At 38.9% G+C, this 14,359-nt stretch overlaps 2 protein-coding genes across 3 annotated transcripts; one reads left to right on the forward strand and one right to left on the reverse strand.

Annotated features, from left to right (window-relative positions):
• Positions 1 to 2,035: 2,035 nt before the first annotated feature.
• Positions 2,036 to 5,903, forward strand: insb (preproinsulin b). Its single transcript, XM_047354397.1, has 3 exons — positions 2,036 to 2,253; positions 3,637 to 3,839; positions 5,655 to 5,903. The coding sequence occupies exons 2-3, from the start codon at positions 3,650 to 3,652 to the stop codon at positions 5,798 to 5,800; spliced, it is 336 nt and encodes a 111-aa protein (XP_047210353.1). The 5' UTR covers positions 2,036 to 2,253; positions 3,637 to 3,649; the 3' UTR covers positions 5,801 to 5,903.
• Positions 5,904 to 6,113: 210 nt separating this feature from the next.
• hmmr (hyaluronan-mediated motility receptor (RHAMM)) lies at positions 6,114 to 14,359 on the reverse strand. 2 transcript variants are annotated; one of them, XM_047352661.1, is made up of 20 exons: positions 14,181 to 14,359; positions 13,856 to 13,954; positions 13,673 to 13,758; positions 13,500 to 13,577; positions 13,150 to 13,338; positions 12,982 to 13,068; positions 12,769 to 12,880; positions 12,072 to 12,137; positions 11,825 to 11,898; positions 11,667 to 11,737; positions 11,221 to 11,588; positions 10,976 to 11,124; positions 10,651 to 10,886; positions 9,204 to 9,314; positions 8,877 to 9,077; positions 8,078 to 8,803; positions 7,918 to 7,990; positions 7,590 to 7,766; positions 6,540 to 6,702; positions 6,114 to 6,457 (listed from the first exon to the last, which is right to left on the reverse strand). In XM_047352661.1, the coding sequence occupies exons 1-20, from the start codon at positions 14,224 to 14,226 to the stop codon at positions 6,441 to 6,443; spliced, it is 3,129 nt and encodes a 1,042-aa protein (XP_047208617.1). In that variant the 5' UTR covers positions 14,227 to 14,359; the 3' UTR covers positions 6,114 to 6,440. The 2 variants fall into 2 exon arrangements, with proteins under 2 accessions (XP_047208617.1, XP_047208618.1); XM_047352662.1 differs by having other exon boundaries at positions 9,204 to 9,311; positions 14,181 to 14,358.

The following is a 14,359-nucleotide window of genomic DNA, read 5'->3' on the forward strand; positions in this document are numbered from 1 at the left end:
TGTTTTTGCCATTCATTTAGAAAGTAGTTTTCTGCTGACTAGTGATTTTAAAAAAAACTGACTTTTTCAATTTAATTGCAACTCTGCTCTTTTAATTCTATAAATAAACAAACTTTTTTTAGTGCTCTCTAGAATTGTTTTTCAAAAAAGTTCAAGTAAAAGTGAAAGGCAAAGAAACAAGGGTACAATGTTGTGCTGCAGTGGCTTACCTAGGGATTGATTCATCATTTGCAAGAAATTATACAGTATGTCAACTTTCATCTAAATCTGGCTCACCCACCAGGAGATGCACTGAAATTATCAAGAGCAGCTGTTGCCTGGAAGCAGAGTTACAAAGATATGCAATTAAGAACTCCGTTTTTTTCTGTAGTGTTTCTAACGCATGTTAAATCAAGGCTCTCTGTGGTCAATGTTTGCAGCTCTGAGGGATGCATCAAACATTATCTGAAGGGAAAATAGCTGATTATCATATAGCACATCATTACAGCCCACGCTGACAATTATTTATTTCATTTCTTCAAGCAGCCTGTTGCATCGAAGGAACCATTTTTCCCCAGGTCACTTTAAAATGTTGTCATTGTTCTAAGCTGAATAATGTCTTATTTCCACTGGTGGTATCCTGGAATTTCCAAACTATGATTATTTGAATGAAGTCAAGTATTGTGCTCAAAATATTTTTCCCCTAATGCCTATAGATGAATGGTCATACACTGCTAATTTAGAAATCTTAAAAGTTTTAAAAATAACCCATAATTAATCTTAAATTGAAATACTGATTAATTTCTTAAACTTTATTATGAGTTGGTCTTTTTTTCCACAGAATGATTACTTGTTTAAACCTCTGAATGTGAATTAAAGTTAATATCTCTTACCTGTTAGAGGTAAGACATAGTATATTGGCTACTGTAACAGTGTAAGTTTCAAATTTTCCTCTAAATGTTCTCCAAATGTTTTGTTTAGTTTTTTTTTCTCTGTACCCCCAGAATTTGTATGCCATTTAGTAGCTTTCTTTAGACAAACTCTTTGTTGCATTCAATCCTGTTCTTGTTCCAAAGTGATAAACCAACAAGACAAGCTTTGTAATGGGTCAGAACCAACAGCCTTCTGGTCTCAGAGTTTCCCCTCATGCCTGGAAGAACGGAGCTGTTGGTGCTGAGATTTCCCCGTCAGCTGAGCTCAGAGATGGGACTCTGGGAAACAAACACCCGAAGTGATCCAGTTGGTTTAGTGAGTTGGAAAACTGACCTTGTAAGCCACTCTTTTTCTGTTCTATCATGGCGGCTCTGGACTTGAAAGTTGTCCGATCAAAGGTGGTTAAGACTTTGAATTCCTCCTCCCTTTTTTTTTTTCTTTCGCCTATCAGACTAACATTAGCAGAACTGAGAACTACTCTGTTAAACCCCTTTATTAAATCTCCTTAGAGACCAATAAATGTCCAATAATTAATTAGTATTTTACATGTTTAACTCACTTGTCATAACATTTTCCATTTTAACTTGTCGTAGTAGTTCTAGATTTAAACTGACATTAGCATCTTTGTTTTTATCTTTGTTTATTTTTATTTGATTTAATCAAAAATAGTTTTTTTCTTATAATCAGTGAACTAGTTTGTAGTCATTTTAGTGTTTGTCCTAAAAACATTTAATCCTGGTAACTTAACAAAGGTCTCCTGATTCTTTTTTAAATGTGTTATCATTCGGAGTTCACTCAGAGATTAGGTCAAGAATTCATCCATCAGATTGATTTTGACAGATTATAAGACTGATGAGTTAATAATGTTAAACTAATTTACATTGTTTTATCACCCTACAAAACATAAGGAAAACAAAATGAATTGATTGATTAAACACAGCACTACAGATTAATGATAAGCTTAAAAGTCTTCTAATCTACTCTCTGTGATCACACTGTGACATATGGTCTTTGTAAGCTTTTGAACAGTGCCACTGAGGCCACTACGCAGCAGGGGTTGTGAGATGGGTATCACTCTGGGTGGCTGGGTTCTCAAGATGATCCCGGTGCAGTTGGTCCGCAAGTCAATTAAATGACGTAGTGCCACATCAGAGCAGATGAAGAGAGCTTACAGGTCAAGGTGTTAATGAGAACACCTTTGGCTTTTTGCTGTGGCTGGCAAAGGGCAGGTGGAGAGTTAAAAGGGGGGAAGGTGGCCAAGTAGAGATGTTCTCTGCTCTTTGAAATCCAGGCCCTTTTCATCCGTGACCACCAGCTGCTCTGCCATTTCCTACAACACAGGTAAGAAAGCTTCTCTCTATTCCCTCATGATTTTAGCTGTCAAGATTTATACTTATAATAACCAGGATGAACATAAAAGCGTAGCACGGACGGGATCTATAATTCAACCAATCTGCTGTGCCAAGGAGAATGGCGCACAGCCAAAAGGAATAGAGGAGTGGCGGACCTGATGGAGTGCTCCGCCAATTTTCTAATGCCTGGCACAAGTACATTGTTAAAGACACTAAAATTGATTCATTTTACATCCAATAATCTGCAGCACACTACAAGATGTCCACAAAAGGTCTATATAGTTTCTAAATTACTGCTGAATACGGTTTTCACCTTGAAAGAGGAGCCGAACCTTAAACCTATGAGAAAAATCAATCACTTGTGACATTCAACTAAGAACTTAAATAGCTTTTCTGTGGATTTTTTGACAAACCATTTCAACTTATGACCACTGCTGAAAGAGCCAGACATCACTGGGGGTACCAACCTTGAGAAATAAATGACACATCAACATATCAACATTGGTGGTGTTAGGTTTTAGTTACTCTTTTTGGAAGATGTTGAAAACAGTTATCCTAGGGGCATAAGAAAAAAAAAAGATAAGCTTAATTTTTATTTAACTTTAATATGCAAACAAATACTGCTTGAAAATGAAACCAACGAAATATCCAAAAGAGATTAAACTGTCCATATTTAATAATATTACATTGCATGTTTTCCGACTCAAATTTCTCGATTTTAAAAATTTTAATTTACTTGAACATTTTTGGACATTTGACATCAAAACAGATATGAAAAAAGACAACATTCACAAGACTCCAGACTAACTCCAGACTAACATTAATAAGTGTGTGGATATATATATATATATTTATATATATTTATTTATATATATATATATATATATTTATATATATTTCTTTATTTAATATTGTCTCCCCATAATAATCATAAAACAGCCGCATCAAGATGTTGCTTTTCTCTGAACTTTTCAGCATCATGATTTTCTATGCACAAACGTTTTTAGACTCATTTCATACAATAACTCTTCTCTAAGATCTCAGTTCAACGTCACTCATCTTTCTGGCCTTTAATTTCAAATAAAACCTATAGCTTTATTGTTTTCTGCCTGTTTTGAAGTCTGGTATTTATATTGGTATGGCATTCTGTTTTGTGTGCTATTATGCTCTGCATCTGCTAGGATTTGACAGGTTGCTCACAAAACATACTTTTATTCTCTTAAGGATAAAGTGTCTAAAAAAAGTTCAAATCAAGTTTTATTACTTTATTTTTCAGTCCGTGAAATATTAGTAGATCGGTAGATTCAGTGCTGTATTTTAAAACCCCAACTTCAACTGTTTTAAATGAAATGCTTTGTTTTTGTGCTCTAAGTGGTCCCTCTCCCATGGCCAGGGTACCATGGGCAGTCTCCATGCTGTTCCTGCTTGTGCTCCACTCTCCAGGGGCCTCCTTGGCCCCAACCCAGCACCTGTGTGGCTCTCATCTGGTAGATGCCCTCTACTTCATTTGTGGGGAGCGAGGATTTTACTACAGTCAGAACCGAGTCCACAAGCGGGATCTGCAAAATCTGCTTGGTATGGTTATTCAAAGAGGGGGTTTGGATCATATGAAATGAGGTTCTGTGAAGTAATAGTTATTACCAGTATATAGATCCCTTATATGTAGTAGAAAGATGTCAAATTGCAGTGAACTTTTGGACAAGTGAACAATTAGTTGATTAATTTGAATAATAATTTTTTGTCCAAAAAAGCAGTTTTTGTTTTTACTGTAGAATAAACTTTCTAGTTTTGCATGGTACAATATAAAATGTGAACAAAGAAAGTATGCTATGTACATGTCCTATACTAATGTATAGTATAGGACATGTACAGTATGATCAATCATGGCAGCGATAAATAAAATGACACCCCTATTATATCTTTATTTACAAATTTTTTTTAAAACTGAGTATTCAGAATGTCAAATATAACACTGGATCAGAATGTAAAAAATAGGTCTCAGTTAAACCATGAGTGTAACTCAACAGGAAAAGGAATGGATTTTAATCACTTCTTTTACTTAAATAATAGAGACTAACTTTACAATCATACATCAACTGCACAATTAAGATTAGATTACAATTAGATTGTATTCAATAGTTTGGAAAAAAAATGCTTCTGTTAGTTAATTTTTTGTAGCTCATCTGCCACTCTGTCTTGAAACACCATCAAAAATGGTATGTTGCTGTGCTTTTTGTGATCTTGCAGGCATTTGGAAATCATCCCGGCAGACTCACGATCTGCCAAATTATCTGATCGGGTGCACCAATGTGGCCAGTCTACATGTGCATTGTTTGGATAAAAATATGACAATTTTAACATCTCTTGTAAAAACAAGGGTTATAAGTTTTAAGTTTCCAAAACAGGAGGTCTTATGATTACGTCTTTACATTCTTATGGTGATATGAATTATTTTTACTACAGGTAAGGAAACTGTTGCCAATAATAACTTCACAGAATCTCACTTGAAAAATCTGAATTGTCCCTTTAACTCTGGGAAGCTTTCTTTTCTTGTTTTGAGTATTCCTTCTGATTTGTAGAAAGTAAGTTTGCATCTGCCTCCTTCCTGGAAGGAGATTGGAAACTACCGGCATGACTTTGCCTGAAGACCCCCAGTCTGGCTTTGTTCATCCACACTTTCTGCCTTAATACAGAGCAGAACTTCCCAAAGATGGGGTCACCAGATGATTTTTAGATTAATGTGTCTGCTGAGGTGTATGGAGGGCCAAAAGGGACAAATGAAGTTATCATGAAATAAATGTACCATTAGGTGTCCCATTGAATAATATATAATTAAATTCAATAATCAAAGCCCATTTAAAAAAAAAAAAAAATCATTTAAAAGTTTGGAAAACCCTTGATATAGAGAAAAGGGCCAGATATGATGGCCGGAGGAAAGATTTTTAACATGAGACAATATGCAGACAGCTTTACTGAACTAAATGCAACCATTGGTCCAGGCCATCATTCGTGGCCAAAGTCACTGTGTAGCTTCTTTTATAAAGACTCACAATTACTTTGTTGCTTTAAACTTATGTGACAAATCCATTCACCACAAACCCTATGAAATCCCAACATTCCTTATTAAGCTGTTCCCTAAACACATTATTTAGATCTTCCACCTCAAACGTTCTGCTTTGAAGCCAACATCAGGGTGCATCAACTATGCTATGTTTCTGCCTCATATTTTTTGACTGTTGAAGCAGACACTAACAAGACTAAATAAATTGCCGCAATCAATATTTACAGGTCGAGTTTCCATGGTAGTCTGAACAGTAATGGTGTTTTCACTTTTGGCATGAAAGCAGCAGGATTTAACATGGAGGTATGGAAACTCTCTCTACTTCAAAGGGTTTCTGTCAAAAAGGGCCAAAGAGAAGGAGCGGCTGTGGAGGGTCCTGTCTGGCCGTGACGAGCCCAAGGTGAAGAGAGGCATCGTGGAGCAGTGCTGCCATAAGCCGTGCAGCATCCACCACCTGGAGGACTACTGCAACTGACCACTCTGCAACTAGCACTACTCATAGCTTGTAAAGAGGTCCAGAAGTCAATTTCTGGCCCTGACTCTCACTGGCTATGTCTTATCAACTGAAGGAAATAAAGCTTCATGACCCATAACCCGAGGCTCCTCTCTGCAATGATGAATTTGTGTTCTTTGTAGCTGGTAGATGGAGTCAGTGAAATGTGGGCTGTAGCCAGCTGCTGGTCTCAAACCTTTGGCTAAAGTCCAGGAGTGCCCTCTACTGGCTGGGGAGGGACATGGCAAAAATGATGCAAACACAAAACACTGAACTGAATGAATCTGAGACCTTGTAGGATGATTAAAAAAAAATCTCTTTATTTACAATACAAGAAGAATTTACAGCCACCACTTTTAAAGAAGGTCCTGCTAGATGAAGAACTATTACATATTTAACAGGAACACATTTCAGTATAGATATTTTAATGTAATGATCTCAGTTTATGTATCCAAATCATCTGACCTCTGTATTCTCACACATTCTCCAAAATAAGAAACATGTTAAAAACTCAGATTAAAATATTTTGTGAAATAGCTTTTCGATAGAAATTTACACAAAAACAAAAGTAGTAACTTGTCTTTCGTTTCAGCAGTATGTTCTTGTCGATGGGACACCTCCACTAATCTTTATGTTTTCCTATCGAAAAACAGAAAATTAATGATCAGACGCCAACAATTACAGCAAACTAAAACCAAAAGTAGAATAGCCTGGAGCTCACCTTCTTGAAGAGGCTCATTTGTTTCAGTTTTAATGTTCTCCTTGTTGAACTGGAAAGCCTTGCTGGGATCAAACCTGCGACGTGGAGCACCGGGTAGCTTTGCTTTCAGCTGTTCCAAGTCGCTCTTTTGGCGGCTCACAATAGTGCGAAGCTTTGAAACTTCCTAAAAACAGGAGACATACAGCTGTAGCTCAATACATTAAAATACCACTGAACAGTTTATTCCAGTAATTCAATTTAAAAAGGAGAACCTTTAAATGGAGTCATTAGAGACAGTGTGATGCATTTCAAGTATGTTTCTGTTAATGGGTTGCAGCTTATAACATAAAAATTTACTTTCTAAAAAAAGGACAATATTGCATTTTTAAATATGGAATATTATGTGTGGGCGAGAATAGTGACAGCTGTCCAACAGGCAAGATTTACACAGCGCTGTCTCCAAGCATATTCAGGGAAAGTCGAGGGGAAGGAAAACCTTACAGAAAACAGTGCACAAGCAACAGGGATAACTGCAGCCTTAAGGACAATGGAAACAAAGCCAATTCAAGAGTTTGGGGGAGATTCTCAAGGCGTTGACACCCGGCAGGAGTCGGTGCTTCATGAGCCACCACACATAGACGTTTTAGCAATATGGGTTAAAACTGTTGCATTTATTGCGTTAACCATGCCTGATCAATGTCATGATACAATGCACTGCTGCAGCAATTAATGCGACAGGAACCCCAACTAAGTCTCCATTGCGTGTTTATATTGCACATTACTTGGACATACTTCACTATCCAACATCTTGCTATGAAAAAAAAATATATATTTTTTTGTCTTATAAACTGAAGTTAAGGTTTTAATTTGTGAATTAAGAGAAACACTGATCACTTTGGGTGAAAACATTTAATATAATGCAAATTTAAGCCTTTAAATTGATTTAATGCAATAAACAATCTTTTCAGCCATATTCACATTTTTTTTTACTTGCACCTGTATGTTCAATAGAAACGTAAAGGAATAAAGTATGTCCTACGCAGAAGAGCCAGTGTTGCTCTACCATCGTACCTGTTTTAGGGAGACATTCTCATCTTTGAGCTTCACCACATGTTTGATCTTCTGCTTCTGGTTCTGGTGCCCCAGGAGGAGAGCGTAAGCTTCGGCTAATTTGTTTAATTCTTCCTGGTTTGCTCCGTTCTCATTAAGCAGCGCATCTCGCTCCGCTGCAAATGCATTAAGCTGCTCCTGTGGGAGCACACAAACACAAGTATTATTTAGTTTGACAAATTAACATCTGCAGATACAAAACTGACGAGAAGTAACCTTATATGATGAAGGGGATGAAGTGTGTTGCATTCATTTGGAACGTATCCTTTCTTAAATGAAAACGGCTGACCTGAAAGGGCCTGACTTTGGCGAACAGTTCCTCATATTGTTTCTTCCAGCGCTCCACTTCAGAGTGTGGGGAGCTTTAAAGAGAGGAATGATTAGCTACAAATCTGCAGATTTAATCAAACAAAGCTCCACATCACAGAGAAATATTCATTGCTGCTCACCTCTTCTCTTGCTCTTCAGCTAATTGTCTTTGGAGTTCTCGTCGCTGCTCCTCCATTTCCCTCTGCAGAGTAACCTTCTCCTGAGTCAGTGCTTCCACCTGCTCTCTAAGAGCTCCACTGTCCTGCTGCTGCTTGTCCAACTCTTTCTCCAGAGCTCCCATCTTCTCCCGCAAGTGGATTAATTGGACCTGGAGGCCAATGTTTTCTTGTTCGACGTCATTGTGGCGAGACTGAAACTGATCTCTGTCCTGCTCAGCTCTGTTTAGCTGATTCTCAAGCGCTTGGCTGAACTCCTTTTTAAGTTCTACTTCTGACAACAGACTCCTCCTTTCCTCATCTAATTTCTCTAACTCAGCTTGTAGTCTAAGTACCTCTGACCTGACCTGCTCATGGTTGTTCCTCTCAAACCCAAACAGACCTTTTTCCTCCTGAAGTGCTGCGTGGATTTTCACTTTCTCCTCTCTTTCTTCTTGGAGTTGCTTAATTATTTCTTCTTTTTGCTGACCGAACTCCTCCAACTGTTGTTGGGCTTTTTCCCTCTCATGTTTGAGCTCAGTTACACTCTGATTTCTCTGTTCCTCTAAACATTCCAGCACCTTTTCTTTCTCATTTATGTGCATCTGTAGCTCCATTTGAAGCAGGCTGATTTCAGCTGCATGGCTTGTCTCTGCGGCTTTCATTTCCTCAACTTTTTGTGCGAGGCAAGCTTCCACTTCAAGCAACATTCTACAAGAGGAAGAACAACAATGAGTTTTTAAAAAGTTAAAAAAAAAACAGAACCATAGAGGTTTAAGCATACCTTGAACTCTCCTCCCTTGTTTTTGCTTCAGCCTGCAGTCTCTCCTGTTGCTCGTCAGTCCACCCCCTCACTCTATTGATCTCTTCCTCCTTCTGTTCAACCATTTTGTCCATCGCCTCCTTCAGCTGGCAGGTCACTCTCCCCACCTCCGCTTCCAGTTCTCCCTGTCTTCCTCTAGCTTCCTTTAGAGTCTCTTTGGTGCTGAAAAGGAAGACAAGGATTCTGTGAAGCTGGAAAACCAACAGAGCTTAAAGTTTAAAGGCAAAATATATCAAACTGACTTTAAAGCAAAATAACACCAGGAAATGCTGACACTCAAGAGCTCACCTTTCCAGCTCTGTGACAATATTCTCAATCTTTTTCTGTGAATTGTTATATGCTTCCTGGAGTTCACTCATAGCTGCAAGATGTAGCTCTTTCATCACTGCCACATCACTGCTCCGAGCAAAAAGAGAAGAACGGGTTGTTAAAGAGCAAATTTCTTTATGTTTTGGAGCCAGAATACATAAAAATCCTGAAAGTCTGAAACTAAACCACAATCAGGCTTTCCATTAGTTGTAAAACAGTGAATCAGCAAGTCATTTTCAAGGCACTTTTCAGATAAAAAGAGCTTTTGGAGCCTCACCTCTCTAAAACAGAAATGCACTACTATATACAGATGAGAACCAGCAACATTTTTTAAAAGGGGGATAAATGGAATGGATCTGTTGACGCTTATAGGCAACACACAAAAAGGATGGAGTGTGCATACTAATTTTCAACAAAAATGCCTCATTCAGGAAAACAGAATTAAAAGATCCACTTCAGGAAAGTTCCTGTGCGTTCCAAACACTGCGTGTGAACTCCTTAGCTTGTTTTACCTTTTTATGACACAACAACATGTGAGAAAACTAACTGTAGAGGACTGCAGGGGTTGAGGTGGCTTTAGAGAACAACAGTGATGTGAAACATAGGAAAAAAAGTGTCAACCTGAAGTATCATCGGTTGCTTTTAAATCCCCGGGTAGAGTGCCAGTTTGTTAGGTCTCCAAGTTATACTCTCAATGATTTATTACATCCTCCTCCTCACTGGACAAATCGCAATATAAATCTTCTCCTTATAGACTCAGAATAAGGCTGGAGACTATGCTATCGCTACTTTCATCTTGAGTGGTCTTTCTTTCATGCACTGATGCCCAAGTTCAAGGTCTCCCACGTGAAGTCACTACTCTTCGGCAACTTTCGGTTACCCAGTCCTGTTTCCTTGATAGACAATCATAATAAACGTTTTAAAACTCATATTTTCTTATCCAATTCCTGGTGTCATTTAAATAACATCTTAAATAATGCTCGGTTGTGTATGTGACACGTCCTCTGTGTGGCCCTTTTGTTAAGAACAGCTGCAGTAGGAAAGGAACAAGATATTTTTGCACCAATAATAAGCAGTATTATATTTCTAGCATATGGTAGCATTTTATACCATCTCTCACATTTAATATTTTACCGGTTTAATAAGATCTAACTAATGTATCTTACCTTAAATATCTTACTGTGTTATAATTAAAATGGCATGTGTGTCAAGTATATGAATAGTATCCTCAGATGTATATGCTGGAATATGTTTATTCATGTAAAACCTGTTACAGGCAGTGGAAACTAATCTAAAAATAAATAATAATAATAATCAAGTAGCCCTTGTTCAAGCCTACTTCTGACTGTCAAACTTTATATGCCCAACCTGCACTGAAGATTTTAGACACATATTTAGCAATAGTGTCTGGCTTATGTTTTTTTACCCTTCCAGAAGGGGTTGTGCATCGCTCAGCTGTTTCTCCAGCTCCTCTTTCTCCTGCTGTAGGCTCTGAAGGGCCTCCTGACTCTTCTCTACCACTTCCTGCCTCTTCTGCTCCTGTTCCTCAATGACAGCCAGCTCCCCGAGCACCTCTTCCATTTCCTCCTTTAGCTGTCTCATTTGCTCTTCTGATTCTTCCCTTTCCTGCTCCACAAGCACAGTCAGAGAGTCCACCAGAGCCTGTAGACATTAACAGAAGACATTTACTGAATCTAGCATTGCGATTGAGTATACGCTTAGACTACATTAGAGGTTAGTGTTTATATAACCTTTTCTTTGGCCAGCTCCTCAGTGAGTGCTGTGTGTTCTTGCTCCAGCTGAATCTGTCTCTTCCTTTCATCTCTTTTAGCCTGCTGTAAAATGTTCAGCTCATTCTTCAGCTCCTCTACTCTCCTAAACCCTTCCTCTTGAGTCTTACCTGAAACCAAATATGATATTCATGTCACATGAATATCTGCCACAAATCTTTAAATAACCTGACTAGACATTAGGTGCTAAGAGTAGATAAACATACTTCTCTCTTCCTCAAAGAACAGACACCTTTGTTCAAGATGCTCCACCCTCTCATCAAGCTCCCTCTCTGTTCTCCTGAGCACCTCCCTCAGCCTGGTAAGCTCAGCCTCTTGCTGACAGACAGTTGCCTGAGAGTCTTCCACTTCTTGGCAGGCCAACTTCAACTGCTTCTCCATGTCAATGGCTGACTTTTGTGCAGACTGGAGCTCCAGCTCTTGGTATTCTAGCCTCTTCTCCACTTCCCACAGCGCATCCTTGGATGTCTGTAGCTCCTGCTGGAATTTGCTGGCCTCCTCTTCTTTTTGTTTCAGCAAATCTTGCATGGTTTGTAGCGTCACAGTACTCTGCTCCAGTTCCATCTCTAGATGCCTGTGGAAAACAGTTATGAGTGTGCAGTAGATACCTTACAGCTCAAATGAAACAAACAAACAAAACAAAAAAATGTACTTTAGTTTCTCTCCTTGGGAATCAGCGACATTGTCCTTCTGTGTCTTCTCTTGAATCTTCAAACGGAGTTCCTACAAACACATCAACAATGTTGTCACCCTTTTTTTTAGAAGTATGTTTGAAAAGTCAAATTTTGCTCTTGCAGGTGTGGGTTAAACCTGAATCTTGTCATTAGCTGCATCCAAGTATTCCTGGAGTACTCTGATCTCCTCTCTCAGCTCCTGTATCTCACCTGAAAAACAAAACTAGTGCTCGCCAAGTTTGCACACAAAACTAAGAACAGAAAGTGCCCACACAACCCTTCTCTTATTTTTGCACAAAGTGTATTACATGGGTATAAAACAGCGTTAAAACTATTGGCAAATTGATGTTTTTCTTTCAGGTAAAAAAAAAAAAAAAGCTTACCATTTAAGCTCTCATTTTCAACCTCGAGCTCTGCATTCTGGGTTTTTGTCACTTGATGCAGATCCTCTAAATAAAAAGAAAACATGTTGGAACATTAGACCTCAATGCTTACATATGTTCCGAGAAATTTGTTGTTTAGCTGAATCGGAGGATTTTCAGGTTGATCAGTCCTGACTGTTTCAAAAAAATCAAATATTTGATATTTTTACAATCAGGGAATGCATCATACGAATGGCTTTAAAGAGACCTTCTCAGCTGACAACAGGAAGGCCAAACAGCAAAGTACAGTGAAGTTGTTCAGTGTTATCCTTTTGAGTTTTAAATGTGTCATTTATGGAACATCCTAGATTTAGAAAAGTTGCCGGCTGATTGAAAATCTCAGAGCTAAGTTAAGGCTTGACATTCTCCAGGTAACTCACGGAGGCGCCCGTTTTAAGTAATTCAAGCCCTGCTAACAGAGCAAATTGCTAATGCAAGATGCTGAAGCTAGTTCAAGTTGTCAAGGCCATTATCATCTCATTTTATAATGAGTAAAACTGTTGTTTACAGCGATTGCTTCATCTCAGACATGCAGTATGCTTCTTTATATGAAACATGAATCCTTATCAACAGGTCAAAGCTTTACAAAAACCAAATATCAGAAAGTGGCTTCTGATTGGTGCGTCTCAAGCAGTGCTCCATAGTAACAAAATCCTACCCAGATCTTTATTCCTGTCCCGTAGAGTAGAGACTGTAGCCCTTGCAGCCTGAAGGTCAGTTTCCAACACCTTCAGTTGGCCTTCAGTGGTAAGTTGCAGAAGACTTAACTCCTGGATGCAACCAAAAACTTTGCTTAAGCACACCTACATCCAGTTAAAAGACAATTCAGCTAATTTTCCGGCCATAAAACTGGAATAGAAAGTGTTCATACGTGATTTTTCACATCCAGGTTGTTCCTAGCGTCCATCAGCTCCATCGTGAGGGAATGTATTCTCTTTTTTGTTGTATCAGCAGAAACCTAAATAAAGATGTGATGACTTTTTCATGTAGTGTCGTTAAGGCAACTCCAGCAGTTACAAGTATCGAGGCAAAATCCCACCTTGTTTTTCAGAAACTCATTGACTTTCCTGAGCTCTGCTCGTTGTCTTTCCAGTGTGATGACACTGGCAGAGAGCCCCGTCTTCTCTCTAACTGCAGCAAGCAGCTTGGCCTCCGCCTTATTCAGGTCCTCTTCCAGGGCCAACAAACGGCGGTCCTGCTCTCCTCGCTGCTGCACCAGAGACCGGATCTTAAAAAAAAAAAAAGTATCATTTGGACAAAGGCAATAACAGACATGGTAAAAATTTTAAATGAACTAATAATTTACCAGAGGCCCAAATATCACGACAGACAGACACCCCTGGAACACTTTAAACGTTGTAGTATAAATGATTAATTCATAAGGTGCACCTCTTTTTCCAACAGTTTCAGCTGCTTCTTTTCAAAGTTCATGCCATGCCTCTCTTTCTTCCCAGTTGACCCTTGGATCTGGGTACCACCAAATTAGAAAAGAGCACCAGATTATATGATGGAAACAGTATAGTCCTCTCAGTTTCATTAGAAGTTCAAGCAACTAAACTTACGAGTCCGTCGACTGACAAAGTCCTGCGGACAGGAGAGATGAAGACGCTTCCAGACGGCGATGGTGGCAGCAGAGCAGCTCCAGCAGCTGCAGGCGAATGAAGAAAATAAGTAACACACAACCACTCGGTGTCAGACACATTACCACAATTTACAGTAACAATGTGCTTACGAGAGCCACGTACCTGCCTTGATGGGTCTGAATCGGTCGGATTTGTTAAAGGAAGCAACTCCCTTCAGATCCCCTGTTTTGATGTCATAGGACCCCGGTGCAGGGGCGCACCCTATAAATAACAACACAATTAGTTGCTGTAAACCTCGGATAGGAAGGACCTCGTCTCAGTTTAACAATTAATTTAATAAGACAGCGCGCCCACCCAGAGTATTTTAGCGTTTGATTAGCCGTTAGCTAAGTATTTCAGCTAAGCTACTTACCATCACTACTTACCACCTAAGTGTTTAAGTCGCCCACCAGCCGCTGCTAGCACTAAGCTTTTTACCGTCACTTACCTATGTGATCGTTGAACCTCTTCAAAGGGGCTCTTGAAAAGGACATTTTTATTCCACTTTGTGTTAATGCTTAGAAAATCTCCCAACAGCTCTAAAAACCTGCAGAGCAGCTTCGACAACTATAAATCAATAACAGTCGGTGAAGCTCCGCCGATAGAATTTCAAACTAACGTCGGACG

The sequence above is a fragment of the Girardinichthys multiradiatus genome, chromosome 23 (assembly GCF_021462225.1).
Source record: "Girardinichthys multiradiatus isolate DD_20200921_A chromosome 23, DD_fGirMul_XY1, whole genome shotgun sequence".
NCBI classification, from domain to species: domain Eukaryota; kingdom Metazoa; phylum Chordata; class Actinopteri; order Cyprinodontiformes; family Goodeidae; genus Girardinichthys; species Girardinichthys multiradiatus.

Bases quoted from the DNA above. Each gene is read 5' to 3' on its own strand.
- insb (XM_047354397.1), top strand. From the start codon at position 3,650: ATGGCCAGGGTACCATGGGCAGTCTCCATGCTGTTCCTGCTTGTGCTC. The intron at 3,840-5,654 runs GTATGGTTATTC...TCTACTTCAAAG, and splicing joins GGATCTGCAAAATCTGCTTG to GGTTTCTGTCAAAAAGGGCC.
- hmmr (XM_047352661.1), bottom strand. From the start codon at position 14,226: ATGTCCTTTTCAAGAGCCCCTTTGAAGAGGTTCAACGATCACATAG. The intron at 13,069-13,149 runs GTGGGATTTTGC...ATCTTTATTTAG, and splicing joins ATGAGTTTCTGAAAAACAAG to GTTTCTGCTGATACAACAAA. The intron at 9,315-10,650 runs GTAAAAAAACAT...TTTTGCTCGGAG, and splicing joins GCACAACCCCTTCTGGAAGG to CAGTGATGTGGCAGTGATGA.